General features: G+C 44.2%; 1 protein-coding gene across 1 annotated transcript; it reads right to left on the bottom strand.

Annotated features, from left to right (window-relative positions):
• Window positions 1-275: 275 nt before the first annotated feature.
• Window positions 276-14980, bottom strand: GPR26 (G protein-coupled receptor 26). Its single transcript, XM_069863560.1, has 3 exons — window positions 13905-14980; window positions 8173-8286; window positions 276-663 (listed from the first exon to the last, which is right to left on the bottom strand). The coding sequence occupies exons 1-3, from the start codon at window positions 14570-14572 to the stop codon at window positions 432-434; spliced, it is 1014 nt and encodes a 337-aa protein (XP_069719661.1). The 5' UTR covers window positions 14573-14980; the 3' UTR covers window positions 276-431.
• Between the last annotated feature and the right edge of the window lie 632 nt (window positions 14981-15612).

Below are 15612 nucleotides of genomic sequence, written 5' to 3'. Positions count from 1 at the left end.
ACTAGGACAGAATTATTTTCTGTAAAAAGTCTGGTTGGCAGCTTTCTCAGAGGGAACCTTACTTGCAACTGAAGCTTTTGAGAGTAATGTCATGATGGCACTGTTTTGCTCCCATTACTCTGAGTCCTGCTGAGGACTAGCTTTTCACCCTATGTATGTGTGACTGCTGATGGAAATCAGTGGGAGATTTGTATCTGCACAGCCTGCAGGACACTTATCAACAGCAGTCGTGGAGTGAGAGGCAGGAGGTACAAAGCCACCTGCCTCCCGCAGGTGCTCCATGGGCCACTGGAAGGGCATGGGCTGGGCTTTGACCTCTCCATGACTGCCCCCCAAAACCTGGGCAGCTGAGAAGAACTACTAGGGACAGGCCAGTTACTTTAGTTTCCCATATATTTTTTATATGCCTCGTAGGTCCCATACCAGGCTCCTCATTCATTCAGCTGCAACATGTTCCTATTGTGTGATTCGCTCGTGAGGGCAGAGGAATTGATGGAGCTTCTTTTGAGGATCTTGTTTATGATGTCTTTCCATGTCTTCTTGTACTGATGCCGTAGCAAAGAGTACACAAAAGGGTCTGAAACAGCTTTGCTGTAAGCTAAGCACTTGGAAATGATTCCCCAGTGGGAACTGATGTGGACTACAGAGGATAATTCAACAAGTCTGTGGAAAGAGGAAGAGTGAAAGAGTGAATATTCATGTTAAAAACATGGAGCAACAGCACAACCGTAAGCCCTCTAAACTCTAATGTATTCCTGGGCAATGCTCATAAATATGTGAGTATAGAGCTCCCATTACACATTTCTAAGGCTGCAAACGTAACCTTGAGGTCTGTTCCCCAAGGATGGGACTATGCAGCTCCTATCAAAATGTCTTTACCTCCACAGTTCAAAGCATATTTGATTATGTACATTTAACTGCACATTTGTTGAGGCTGGAAGTGGGCCTGGATGTGTTGCCTCAATATATGTTGAGAATTTATTGCAAAATGAAACGGCTCCATGAGGACATGAAGCAGTCTCCAAAAGAGCCTGTTTTATTTGTTATTGGAATACACCTTTTGGAGACTAAAACCAGACTTCAGATCTCTGATGTACAGCTGGGTTTTGAACTTATCTGATATACTCAGGGCATCAAAATCCTTGATAAAGGGTACGGTGACCCAGCCCTATTTTTTCTGTCTAGTGAACACCCTGTCTGGGATCACAAATATCCTGTGGTAAGCAGGTCAGCACCTCACAGGAGGTTTAGTGCTGATGAAAAGTATTGTAAATCATGTGCTCATAAAATCATCTCCTACATAATGTACCCTCAGCCATTATACTTCCAGCCTCTGTGCTGAAACTTGTCCACACAGACAATGGGTGTTACTTTCTCTGATGACTTTGGGGTTTTCAGCCCTACTAAGATCTCTTGTTAGATGGTAACATTTCACTTCATCTTTTTCCCTTCCTCTAGTGCTTTCATTTCATGCATTTTCCTAGTAGCGTGTGTTGTAAGACCATGTTTCTGGTGGCTGAAGTCCATCACAGACTTAATATAGCTCTAAAGGGAATGAAAGGAGTATAATCTTCCCAGTATGTTTCCTGATGACTTTCACACTTATCACCATCGAATCCATCATGTGTGGCAAATTTAACCACAAGCGTTATAATAAATTATTTCCTAAATATTGATTCAGAACCGTACTTTGAGCACTAAAGTCTGAGATTGGGCCATTTCTTGGTCTCATGAGAGTCAGATTCCCCTACCAAAATGTAAAACACCAGCATCTGCTCTGAAATCACAATTCTACGTCTCCACCAGAGTATCTGAGAAAGCACCTTGTCAGTGCTATCTCGCAGTGTTGACCAGAGAAAGTTTGCTGCCTTCAAATAATTTTTCTGGGCAATGGGACAAGCACCCTGGGAAGAAAACTTCATTATAGAGAACTTCTCATATCAGGAGAAAGCATAATATATCTTTAATTAAAATGTTGATCTGTTTAAATGCCAAACATACATATTTGCAACAAATTTAGCTAGGCAAAACTTGTAAGTCATTGGGGGAAAGAGGGAGAAGAAACTTATGTGCTTCTTATACCTCCACTAGCATGGATAGTTCACTTTGTACTGAGCCTTAGAGGATTTTTGACAGTGAAATATTGAGAATTCCACAAGGTTTTCCTTTTCCATGTCTTTGAGCAACATTGATGGTCAGTTCTGTTCAGTACGCCTCTGCAGCTACTGAGGTTTCTCAAGGAGGAACAGCCACGTGTGCTGCTAGAGAGCCCTACTATATGTTGGCAAATCAGATCTTTGCTGAAACAGCCTCCAGCTGCAGGTGCTCTGGGACCTGCCTGGACAACGCTTTGATTGCTAAGTGTTTCTTCAGGCAAAGCACCACTTCTAAGGAGCATTCCGAAGCATGGCTCCTGCAGTAGCAATGTCTTTAAGCATGCTGAGGATCATTTTTCCTTAGTCATTTAATTCTCATTCCATAAACTTCCATTACATAGTGTTGTTTAGTGGTTGTAGATGGTGTGGTCCAGACATTTGAGCATGAAAGTGGGACTTAATTCCTTAATTTCCTACACCACTGACCATGAGCTCCTGTATTCTCGCTCTGTTCTGGTTTGCCTAGACTGCAAAGTCCATGGCAAAAGTCCTGTTCTTTTCCTAGATGTGTGTGCTGGGCTGAGCACCACAGGTCCGCAGCCAGTGCTGGGGCTGTAGCCACTGTCACAAGGTTAGTTGTTCTAACACTGAGGAGAGTTTCATGTGCTTTCTTCTAGCCCTTTTATCAGTTTATGTATTGCTTCCATTGGAAGTGGAGTGCACCTGTACAATAATGTTTGTGGGGGTGGTGACATTAGCCAAAATACTCTCTGGGACCACGGACATGTGGGATATTTGAGGTGACCACGCTATGTTACATGAAAATACTTGGGAGTTGCTCTAGCCTCTCTGCTGGTGCCACTTGGCTCAGCTGATCACTGTAAGCAGCTTTGAGACACCGAAGAACGGCCATCTGCTTCACTTCTCTCCCCTTCATCTCAACTAAATAAATCCTGTTCTTTCAACCTCTCCTTGTTGCTCATGGTTGATATCTTTGTAAGAAAGTTGGATCCAAATTCAGACATAGTTATCATCTACTCGGCCTGCCAGGGGGTCTCATCTGCTGTATTCTCTCTTGCTTAATACAATGTATCTTATGACACCCGCATTAACGTGCTCTAAACTGAGAATTGACTGTCTGGAAATTAATCATCTACTGAGTCATATTTGCTTTGTACGTGAGCCATCCTCCTTCTCGTTATTCTCTACCTCATATATTCAATGCCATTTTTGCATTTTGAATTTCATCATGTCGAGTTTCATCTGGTTGATTTGGTTCTACCTAATGCTTTACAGACATGAATTTGATTAAGTTGAATTAAATTCAGTGGATGCCTTGAATGACCAAAAGATGAGAGTTTGTATCTGAGTCTCAGTCAATCAGTTTCTAGGAGATGTTAATGATATCCATTTGACACTTCAGGGGGCAAGCCTAGGCTTGCTAATTTTATCTTCATTGACTGATCAGCTAAAATGCCTATATTTTTATCAACACAATCTTAAATTCTTTTCTTTGAATATTATGTTCCTTAAGAGTTCTTGATATTTACACATTTTGCAGTTCTTTAGTATTATATTTTATAATAAATTACATTTGCAAATATCAGGCAGGAAACGCAGAAATGCAGACAGACCCCAAAATGTGCAATCCTGTTTCATGTACGAACAACTGGATGTCGGTCTTTCAAGGCTTATCACGTACCTTATTGCCTTTGCTTTTGTTTCTCATTTATGAGGGAAATGATATGCATAGCTTCAATTATCATGAAATGTTTCAGCCAAAAAGAAGACATTTTCAGTGAAGGAGCATTAATATTTCAGTGTTACCTGTAAATTAAATTCTACACTCTCAGCTACATAATTTCTGCTCTCATTTTCATAAGCTACTCTTCTCCTTTCTGCTCTTCAATATCTTTTTATTTTAATCCTTTAAGCTGTTTTGTTGTGACATCTTGTCAATATTTTAGAAACTTATAATTCTGTAGCATGTCATGACAAATGGGTATCCAATTATTGCATTTCACTCTCAGTAAACAAATGAGAATGCTATGTTGAACATTAAGACCTTAATCTTTTATGCAGACAATACCCAGTAAAGCCCCTTTATATACATGTGCAATTTAGCTCTGTAGTAAAATATTTCACTGCCACTCCAGTGACGACATGAGTGCTTTGCACTGCTGGAATTTGAGAGCTTAACTAAGTTATGGAGAAAAAACTGAACAAACCAGAGCCTCAAACAAGCAAAACCATCTCGTTGTTCAGGAGCGAAATGAAGCTGAACTGCAGCTCAGGGCTGGTAGATGACGAAGGTCTTGTGAGAAGACGTTCAGTCCACTCCCCAAGAATTTGGATCAGCTCGTTAAGCTTGCATTCCTAACATTGCTGTTTGGATCTAATTCTGCTTGTATTTTTTTCCCCACACAAGTCTCATAGTACCACAATTAGACCTTAGTTATTTCTTTTGTGTGAATGCTATGAATAAGCTGACCATGAGCTTTATCTTGATGTTGATATTACTTTATTTTCACTTTATTGCTTGGCAGACTGACTCTTCTGTGTCCCTCATTTTAACAGGTGCTTCTTGATACAAAAATGACATCACAGGGATCATTAGCTAATTTACCTGTAGCTAGTTTTGCCTCTTAAGTGGTGCCTATGCTGCAAATGGGCAGCTTCTGCAAGGGAGCAGTACAACTTTTGGACTCTTGTGGCTAATCTTGGAAATCTCTGGTAGCAAAGCTTGCAAACCACCATTGCTGTTCCCAAAGCTGCAGAAACCATCCGTCAGCACAGAGATGAGGAGAGCAAGGATCATAGAGATATGATGAGAGTAAGGCATCCTAGAGAAAGGAGGAGAGCAAGCAGCACTGTCCTGCTTGTAGCAAGAGCTTTTCCTCTCTGGGAGGAAAATAGCTCTTTCTCACAACAGCTGATGGTTTTGACGAAGGTTAGAAGGTCACTTTCTTCAAATATGTCAACCAAAGGCTGCATAGGAGAATCATGCCTTTAGATGCACAGAGAGGCAAGGACATAACTTGCAGAGGAATTCCGAGCTTGCTTGTCTACCCAGGCAGGGTCTGTATGCAGAGGGTAGGCAACCAATTTAAAAACAGTTTGTTTCCCCCTCATCCACCAGAGATGATACAAGAGATTTTAATCTTACCCTGCCTCTTCCACCAACTCCTCTGTAACCTGAGGGCTTGGGGCTTACTTCTTCCTCGTGTTATTTCAGGATTTTTACTTTAAGGCTGATTTCCTTTCCCAGTGACAGCGCTTGCTGACTGACTGAGCAGAGGTCTGTCTTTTCGTATGAAATGCCCAGAGTTGGAAAGGAATAATAGAAATTGCCCTGACTTGTTTTATTTTTCTTATACAAAAGCTCTTTGGAGAAAATTGGTTTTAAACAGTGTGATTTAGTAATATAATGATAAAGAGAGCAAAAGAAGAGATGCATACTAGAAGAATTTTTACAAATCAAGAAACAAGCTATGCCTAGGAGTATACAGTGGAGTAATGAAGCTGTCATACTTGGTGCAGTGGAAATGCTGAATCAAGAAAAATCAGATTCTACTCGTATACCAAGTAAGGTCAGCCACTGAAGTAATTAAAGGGGCCTTTTCTTGATAAAAGAGGTGGCTAACCTGATTTTTACTTTAATGTAATCTGAACACCTCTGGTTTTCCCAGAGAGAATATATCTGGCTGGGATGACGAGTACAACTCTGATTCATGGAGTTGCTAGAGACTACCGTTTGTTTTCAGTGTGGAAGCAGGAAGATGTTGTTATAGTAAAGCCTTGTGATTTGCTGTTCTGAGGCCTCAATTCATGAAGTACTGAAAAGCATGTCTAATTTAGGCATGTTGCTGATGACAGCTGGCTGTCCAAGGTAGAGCCTGAGCCATGCACTTCATTGGCCATCTTCTGTTTGCTGCCTTGGACTGCGACTGGTTGCCACTGTCTTGTGAGTGTCAAGAGCTGGGCACAGTCCAGGAAATAATACTTGCCTAAATGTTGAAATTCAAAAGTCTTCTGATCCCCTCAATTTCAACACCCTCAGCTGTACGCGTGAGGGACAGGGAAGCACGGTGCTGCACGTCCTCCAATACCCATTGTGGAGTGCAATGTCCAGGAAGATCTCAACGGGCATTTGAGCAGCTGGAGAGGGAATTCCTTTCAGGCTGCTGTGTGGTGATCCCTCAAAGCATGTCAGAGCTGAGAAGGCCAGGAAATTAATAGCCTTTACCCCACCTGACACATGTGGCTGGTGCCCAGCCCTTCATGCATTCTCCGTGCACTCAAGACCCTACATTTTGAGTCTTCTCGTAGTTGCTGCCTGTGGCCAAGCCATTAGTCCTTAGTAGACTGAAGACTTGGGGGAACATCTAAATGATCCTTGTATGGATTAAAAGGAGGAGGGTTGGGACTTTTCTAACCCCTCTTCTGTATCTTAAGGCTACTGGGACATAAATTAGGACAGCGCAGAGTTAAGAGGAGGTGGGCAGTTGGTGACTGAATGCTGATCTGCCTACAGAGGAGCACAAAAATACTTCTGACAGTCCTGGTTAGAGCACTTGGCGTCACTCAGGATGGAGCCGCAAGCTATTCTGCGACTGCAATGACTTTCATTAAGTTCAGAGACCTGACATAAAACGGAGTTTAACCTTTTGCGACAAGACAAGCATCTTATAGCCCAAGAATGGAGGCTAAATGCCTATGATTATACATCCTTTCATAGCTTTTAGAGTGTGTGGCAGGAACTGTCTTCTTGTGTCCACTGAGGGAAGTGAAGGTAAATCCAGTAACACTGATATAAAGGTATTTGCTGCATGAATCAATTGGCTATATTTCTCATGAACTTAAAATCAATGTGATATGCAGGTTTCCATTTTGACCAAAAGACCTTCCTGTGAATTGTTTTGTTAGAAATAGAAATTTAGGATATTACATTGGATTGGAAAAACTTGGAGCTGGCTACATGCCCACTTATACTGAGTCCTCATTCAGCTTTTTTTGATGGTGGATCTCAGTTTGACTGAAGTCAGCCCCAAAAATTTCTATTTGATAATATTGGAATAGGGGATACTTAATTTTCTGTTTTCTTTCTCTGTTCTGTGTAGCAGTGTCTTAGCTGTTCCAGAGCCTTTTAATAAGGAATGCAAGCTATAAATTTCCTTTTACAACTAGACAGCACTTTTCAGGGTATGCTCACTTTTTAATACTTCATGCTTCATAGGGGCAATATTGTCTCCCACAGGAGCTGTTTCCAAAGATAAGCTAGTAGGTTGGTAAGAACATCAGACCATAAATAACAAATATTTTTTTAGCTGTGAGCTGCAAGAGCTTTGATATTTGACGTTTGTGATTAGAATCATAGAATCACCACGTTGGAAGAGACCCACCGGATCATCGAGTCCAACCATTCCCACCAATCTCTAAATCATGCCCCTCAGTACCTTATCCACCCGCACCTTAAACACCTCCAGGGAAGAAGAGTCAACCACCTCCCTGGGCAGACTGTTCCATTGCCTAATGACCCTTTCAGTGAAGAATTTTTTCCTTATGTCGAGCCTGAACCTCTCCTGCTGGAGCTTGACGCCATAATGAATAAACTCTATCCATTCAGACAAAACTATCGTTTAAGTCTGTGGACCACGTTCTCACCTTGGTTGGATCTTGTTGCCCAGGTTTTTACCTGTTTGGACATGTGCCCTCCCCTGCAGATCCCCCTGAACCAGGGAGGCAACCTGAGGGGAGTAGGTGACTACCTGACCCCAAAAGGAAGGCTGCAGAATCCTGTGAAAAAGACTTCCTAAATCCCTCCCACACAGCCAACATACAGACTAGGCTGACAGAGCAGTTTGGCCCACAGACTGTGTCAGGAATGTATGGATAAGTGCTGGGACATCTTACATGGCTTAGTTAGCTCAGAAAATGCAGTCTCTGTCACAGGAGTGGAAATATTGCACAATGTTTTCACAGGAGACTGGAGTTGTTTTCCAGCTCAGCTTGCCCTACTTCTCTGAGTTAAGAGTGCATCTTAGTGGTCTGTTCCAGTATGTAGGTTCGCACTTACCTTGTAATTACATAAGGTGCAAAACAAAGTATAAAAGTACCAATAAAGGTACTTATTTTCTTTGTTGCTCGCTGCCTCCGCCTCTTTTGTTCTTCTAGACAACGCTCTCTTACACTGTGTGACATTCAACACAAACAAGAACGTGAATCAGAACATCAGGTAGCAGATTTTAATGGCTTTATTTATGGAATGGTGGAAATTAACCTTTTCAGGAAGTGTTGCATTCATAGAATCATTGAATTGCTAGGCTGGAAAAGACCTTTAAGATCATCAAGTCCAACCATGTCCCATAAGCCAATGCCGAGTGCATTGAATTTACTGGGGACAATACCAGGTATTGTTGCATTGGATGATTGTCTTACCCTCCAAAACCAATTATTAAAAAACACATATTGTATCCCATTATATCAATTTATATGTAGTCTGATTAGTCAAATTCAGCCTTGAATTCAGTTGCAGTTCCTTTTAGAAGTATTGCAAGCTATAATTTCAGGCCAGAGTTTGCCTCATGATATTCAGAGTTTGGAAAATATCCAGAGCAGAGCAGGTAGCACTCTCCTTCCCTAGAAAGAACAATTCACCCACCACTCTCCTGGACAGGAGAAGCTTCCCAGCAAGATAAGCAATAAAGCACAATAAAATTATAACAAGAAAAAAACATGCTCTGAACACTCAGCCCACTGTTGGAGTGATCGCTGCATCCCATAGCTGTGAGCTGTGCCATCATAAATCCTTAGGCAGCCTGTGCAGCTCAGCACAGTCATGACGCTGAATGTTTTGCAAAGTCAGGAATTATGCAACAAGCCCACAGCACAGTGACGTTCTGACTCCTCACCTCAAACCAGCCTTGCTCCCAAAAAAGAGTTGCATTGTAGTCACACCCTGGTTTTTCTCCTGCCTGTGGCATTTTCGGGTGGTCTCACCAGGCCATCAGAGAGTTGCTGAGGAGACAGTTGGTTTGCCAGCAAGGTGATGGGAGCATGGGGCTGAGACTGGAGGAGATCCTCTTGGAGATCAGCACATTTTTTTGCCAAATGAGTGGTAATACGAAACCCCATCATTGCAGCCTTTCAGAATTGAAGGGTGCTTACAAGAAAGATGGGGACAAAGGTTTTAGCAGGAGCTGTAGCACTAGGACAAGGGGCAATGGTTTCAAACTGAAGGAGGGGAGATTTAGACTGGCTACAAGGAAGGATTTTTTTATGTTGTGGGTGGTGAAGCACAGGCACAGGTTGCTCAGAGGGGTGGTGGCTGCCCGATCCCTGGGAACAATGATGATTAGGCTGGATGGGGCTGTGGACAACCTGATCTGCTTGTAGATGTCCCTGCCTGTTGCAGAGAAGGTTGGACTGGATGGGTTTGAAATGTCCCTTCCAACCCAAACTCTTTCATGATTCTCTACCCACCTGTGTAACTCCTATGCTGGTTGTACATTTTGGGGGAAGTGGACAAGCATCTTTCTTCTCCAGGAATGCAGGTTGGATGGGCAGCACTGTTTGTGTCTCCCAGAACCAGCTATACCTGGACCAGAGTCTTTGGGAAAGGGCAAACCCAAAGCAGTCCTGAAATCCCTCTCTACGCACATAGCAGTGCTGCTGCATGTTGTCTCATTGCACAGGTCTCAAGATAACGCGATCACATAGTTCAAGCAAACCAAACAGTTTGGCCCATATGCTGCATTTTGTAACTGCTAGGCATTGGTGTCTGGTTTTAGTGTGAGTTTGTAGTTGATGACTCAATGTCAGGTTCCGCATTCACATATGTCAATAGCCGTGAGGTTTGCGGCCAGGCCTTTACGTTGTTTGCTGTTCCTCCAAATGTCTGATCATCATCTAAACGCATATCATGTCCCAAGGGTCTCAGTGTGCTTCAATGGTCCCTGTGGCAGTGAGTTCTCATATTGCCTTTCAGTTTTGTTGAGGAAAACATGTTTCCTTTGATCTGTTTTATATACGGTCTTACAGTGCCAGGCCCCATGATGGCAAAATGAACAAAATACTGGAGGAAAAGGTTTTTCTGCTTGAAAGAACAAATCGTCTCACTCTTAAAGCATATGCCTAAATAGAATGAAAACCCATCTGAAAGTGTTACGTGTTCTATGTCTGAGTTATTTGGAGCAAGAAATGACAGCTGAAAAGAAAAAAAAATCAACCTTTTCAAGGTAACCTATGTGCTTTCAGTTCTGCATTGGGGTATTTTTAGATGCAGTTGTATCTTTTCTGTACTGGCACATACAAAGCTATCTGACTCCTGGAGCTCACACATGATCTGGGAAGCCCTGATAGACTCCCACAATTATTTTTTTTTTTCCAGCCTTTCCAGATGTAGCTAAATAATCCCACATCACAGAGGAAGTTATTTTATCTCATTCTTTCCTATAGGAATGTACACAGAGGGGTATCTTGCTTTTGCACACACTTCTATGCTCAAGATAAGAACCTATATGCAAGTTCTGGTGGTGAGACCAGTAATAGATCTGGATTATTGACTAAGCTTTCATTTAAAGATTTTAATATCCTGGAAAATCTGAGATAGATCCTTTTGAAGGTCTGGTATTTTAAACAAACTTTAAGAGATACTGGACCTTAAGATCTGTAAAGCTGGATACACCAAAAAGATAGTATAGTTAGTGTGAGAGAAGAAACACATAGGTCAAGCACTTTAGTGAAGTCTTGCCCAAGCCTCTCACAATACCTAAGACACCTTGGTCTTAAGAAGAAAGTAAAAAAATAAAAGCAATATCCAGTAAAAACGCCTAATCTAACTTGAAAGGGCATGTGCTCTAAACACTCACATGATTTTGTGGGGTATTCAGAGGTTTCCTTTGTACTCGTCTTGAATGATCTTCAGAAGATCACTCGTGCCTTTCTAAGTCACAGGTAATAAAGCCATCGGCTGTAACGCCTGTCACTAGAACCCCTTGTGGGTGGATTCTGAGTCACAGGAGAAAGAAAATTGTCCATACGCATTTCTCAGCATTGAAACTGGATTGTGCAGAAAGCCAGAAACATCAGGGCAGTCTTAGGTGGGATTACAAACTCTGTTCCCTCGTGTGCCTTCTCCCAGGGTCCACGTCTGTGCTGTTGGGTGCTGTAGTGAATACTGAAAGTGACTCTATGTAAAGCATTTGTATAACTCAAAGGCTGCCTTGCTATGTCAGAGAGCTTCGAGTGTTGCTGACTGCTCCAGGAGATCTGCAGCCTTCATGCAGCTCTGGCGGTAGAGAAGGCAATCCGAGGTCTTCCCTTTAGTGGCGAGAGCTGTCACCAGCTAAGGCAGCACCACCATCGGGCACATCAGTCTAGAAAAGAAGCTAAACCTCTCCTTTCTTAGAGAGAAGCATTAGAATAAACTGATGCAAGAGACAAATAATGCTTAGTAATACAGGCTGCTCTCAGCAAAGTGCCTGGACAGCCCTGCATTCTCTGCAGAAAGGAGGTATTGTTCCCACAGCCTCAGGGAGATGATTACAGAGTGCAGAAACACCCTCAAATTAACCTAGACCAGAAAAAATGCAGAGAAGGAGAAATCCCATCACGATTTTGGGCCTTTTTCTAAGATTTGCTGTGCAGCTCAGGCACACTTGAAGCATGAGGTGCAGTGACTGCTATTTCAAATAGCCCCAGTGGGTCTGTGGCACTGCCCTGGGAGCAACTACCGCACCTCCCTGCAGGCTGGGACTACAACCGGCTGAGGCACAAGTTAGCAACTAGAGAGCACGTCGGGCAGAAAAGTGTTTTTTCCTCAGTGTGACTTAGGGATAAGGGAAGATTTATATGTATGTTTCTCAAGTACAGTATCAGAACTCGCCCGAAGTTCTGCTCTGCATTCTTGGTCAAGAGACACATCAAACAGCTTAAGTGGAGGATTTTGAGCGCTTATTTGTGTTCCTCTAAAAGTGCACTGTCTTGCCCTGATCCCTTCAGACTTATTTGCCTTAGGCGTAGGAATCCCCAAAACATGACCTTTTTTGAGGACAGCCACATGTGCTTTCGGTCCTGCAGCTGCTCCTGGCTGGCTGCAAACAGATGGAGCCCGTGTTCTCCTCCAGCTTGAGGAGCAAAGGACAGCAAGAGGGGCTGGACTGGATGTCTGGGGTTGGACTGCCATCTCAACTGTTCTCGGCTTTCCTCTTTTCCAGGCAGACTTCTCCCCAGTATCAGACACCCCCTGCACTGCCAGCATTTTTCTGAAAGATATTTCCCTTCCCTTCAGTCTCTGAGAGAGACAGTCTGAACCTTAAGCTCAGTCTCCGACTGTCTCCCAAGCAGCACACTCATCCCTCACAGTCACTCTGTCACCTTACCTAGCCAAACCATTTTCTCCCTTTCTCCCAGACAGATACATTGGACTCTTTCCTTCCCAATAAACTGCTTCAGCCACACTAAGCCCGAAGACAAACCAGTTCCTTTGAGCAAACCAGGCTGATTACTTTCCATGCTGTGACCAGTGCCACTGGTTTCCCCTCTGAAGAGCTCACTCATTGAATCTGCCACCCCGTCCCGGTCCTAGCTGAGTCTTAGCCCCCTCTGTCCAGCTAATTACAGCCACTTAGGGAGGATGTGCTGATCTGTCATCCATCCTTTCCCTCTCCATCCTAGCTCAGCTATGCAGATTCATTGCTCACATCCCTGTTTCCCAATCAGATCACTCTGGTTTGTCCTATTACTCCCTCCTGACCAGCCTGGTCCCCCATCCTTCCAGCATTGCCTGCTTCTGTCCTCTCTGTTTCCTTCTCTCCACCTGTGGGCAGAGGCATCCATCACATACTTGCAGCACACGCTGACATCCTCCGTCCCTGCACCTGACACCTTCCCCAGCTCCTCCTGAGGATCACTGCCTGCCCACTACCACTCCTGGGCTTCTATCCACTGAGGCTTTCTCTCCTTCTGCTTTACCACTCTGGTCCCCTTACTGACCCAGGGAAAACTGTCTCTCCCTCCACCAGACAAACCTGCCTCCCTCCCAGATCCAGACACAGCCTATTCAGGCAAGATTTATAGCTTGTCCACAATCCCCTATGTTGCATCCCAGCACATGTTCATACTCTGGTGCTTGCCCATTCTCTTTGCAGCCCCCAGAGACTTTTCTTCTCCTGTGTTTAAAGACTTATTTGAAATTAACTTTATGCGTTCCTTGCTTGTCATCTTAGCGTTGCTACAGAAGTCTCTCTCACTTGGATTTAAATATAGGTATTCAAATGTATGCATTTTAGAAATGTTATTCCGTTACAAATCTGCCTTTGGGAAATTCAAAGTTACAGAGAGCACAGCGATAAGGAAACTGCCAGGCAGAGGAGCGGCACCCAGCGCTCAGCTTCCCTTCTGAACTCTGACTGCAGGAACATGTGCAGCCTCAGCCTGCTCCTTCTCAGGGATCCAGCAATGTTTTTGCTGTACAGTGCCATAAAATGCAAATCTATTGACCATTAAGTCCCCCTTCAGAGACAAAGGGTAGGGATCTTATCACTATCTCAAAGGGAAGTGCATGCTCAGCCAAAGATGCCTGTTTCTTTCCTCCCCCTCCCAAAACAAGCCCTTAAGCACAACAAAAAAAAAAGAGTTGTTTCTACAACCCGAAAAATAAACACAAGTATCAAGAAACATGCACGGTAGAAACTGGTAGGAAGGATGCTTGTTTCATCCCCATCCCCTGCTGTGACACAGATCAGACTGTATTTAATGTGACACCAAACCCCATCCTCTCACTTGCTGAACACACAGGCACCTTACCTGGGATGGATGTCCACAAGCAGCACCAGGGTCTGCATAGTGATCACGTCAATCCGCTTACAATGAAACCGTGCCACCTTCAGCACTTTCAGATATGTGAAACATAGGACTATAAGGGAGAGGAGGAAGCTGAGAGTGTGAAAGACCCCAGTGAAAATCACAAACTGCGTCCTATCCTCTGGTCGCCTGTTGTACAGAGTGCAGGAAGCATAGAGGTGGTGGAAGCCCACCCAGGAGAGAGAAGCTGCCACTATCGGGAACGACACCGAGTGCAACCACGTGTAGCTCAGTATGAGAGCAGCATCTCTGTACCTCATTTTGGAATGATAACTTAGAGGGAAGACTACAGCAATCCACCTGTCAATGCTCAAAGCTGCCATGCTCAACATGGAGTTCGTGGTGAGAAAAGTCTCCAGAAAGCCCACAATGTGGCAGATCTGGTCTCCTCCAGGTTGACTCTTGTAAATGATCCCAGCCAAAGTCAGGGGCATGTTCGAAACAGTCATCAACAAGTTGCAGAAGGTGAGGTTGAGGATGAACAATCCCGGGACCTGCTTGCGGATGTCAGCGCTGTACAGGAAGCACAACAGCACCAGCACGTTGGCCAGCAGGGCCACGAGCATCAGCACCACCACCACGAAAGCCAGGATCACCTCCCAGATGCTCATGGTGTGTCCAGTCACAGGAAGGACATCTCCGAAACTGCGCCTCGCTGGCACCCAGGGAGCATGGTGCGAGGTACGCTCGCCTCGCCCTCCTCCCCAGCCTGCTCGCACTCTTGCATGCTCTCTGTATTTTTAGAAGAGCTGCAGCTTTCTTCTCCAACCTCCCCCTCCTCGCTGCTCCTTTCCACGTCAACGCTTTCCGAGACGTGCATAAAAGCACTGGGAATGCCCATCAAACTGTGAGGAGGGCTTAAAAAATATCAGCAGGACTGAACCACTGTCTCCATTTAGTCCATTTGAAGGAGAGCAGGTTATTCTGAGAAACCTCTCTCCTGAGATCCCTAATTATCAGATCCAAGCTTGCAAGCAATTCACTGAGTGAATTGCTCTCTCCTTCTCTCTTGCTTTCTGTCTCTGTCTCTCTTGCTCTTTCCCTCCCCCTCCCTCCCCTCTCCTCCAGCCCTCACTCCCTTCCAGGCTGAATGTAACCTGCTTTTTATGATCACAGATAAAAACCCCATTAATGGATTAAAGCATGCACACTGCTGGTGATTCGCAAACGTGATTATGTCATCCCTGCTCCACAACCCCTCCCCTTCTCCCTGCGATTGTGACTAGACTTTCCTCAAGAGAAATCCCATTTAATTGATTTAGCCTCTAGTTTGCAAACAGCCATGTAACTGAATTCCTGCACTCCACCAGAATTTCCCATATCTCTGTCCACCAGTTTCACAGTTGCTGCTTCCTCTCAGCCAGGGGAGGGGCTTTCTGTTCTCTCCATTAGCTGTGCTCAGAACGATGGGGAAAAATGGATTTATTCTTGTCCTTCTCTGGAGCTGTCATTTAGGCTACCAGAATGGTTTTACTGCTCTGCTTTAGCACTTTGCAGACCTATGTCTCCAAGTACAACACGTAGGAGGGAAATGATTGCCTCCCCTCCTCCTTTAGAAACAGGGCAACCAAAGCCCCAGATGCTCTGTAACGTGCCCAAAGTCACAGAGCAGGTGAGTGGCAGAGACAGCAACGTGCTGACAGTCTCACTA

Source organism: Phaenicophaeus curvirostris, chromosome 9 (assembly GCF_032191515.1).
Source record: "Phaenicophaeus curvirostris isolate KB17595 chromosome 9, BPBGC_Pcur_1.0, whole genome shotgun sequence".
NCBI classification, from domain to species: domain Eukaryota; kingdom Metazoa; phylum Chordata; class Aves; order Cuculiformes; family Cuculidae; genus Phaenicophaeus; species Phaenicophaeus curvirostris.
Note: the sequence above shows the minus strand (reverse complement) of the source record. Positions and strands in the feature narration are given on the sequence as shown.

Coding starts and splice junctions, on each gene's coding strand:
- GPR26 (XM_069863560.1), bottom strand. CDS start 14,572: ATGAGCATCTGGGAGGTGATCCTGGCTTTCGTGGTGGTGGTGCTGATG. Junction 8,287..13,904: donor CTTGTGGACATCCATCCCAG/GTAAGGTGCCTG, acceptor AATGTCACACAG/TGTAAGAGAGCGTTGTCTAG. Junction 664..8,172: donor GCACCTTATGTAATTACAAG/GTAAGTGCGAAC, acceptor CTCTTTCCACAG/ACTTGTTGAATTATCCTCTG.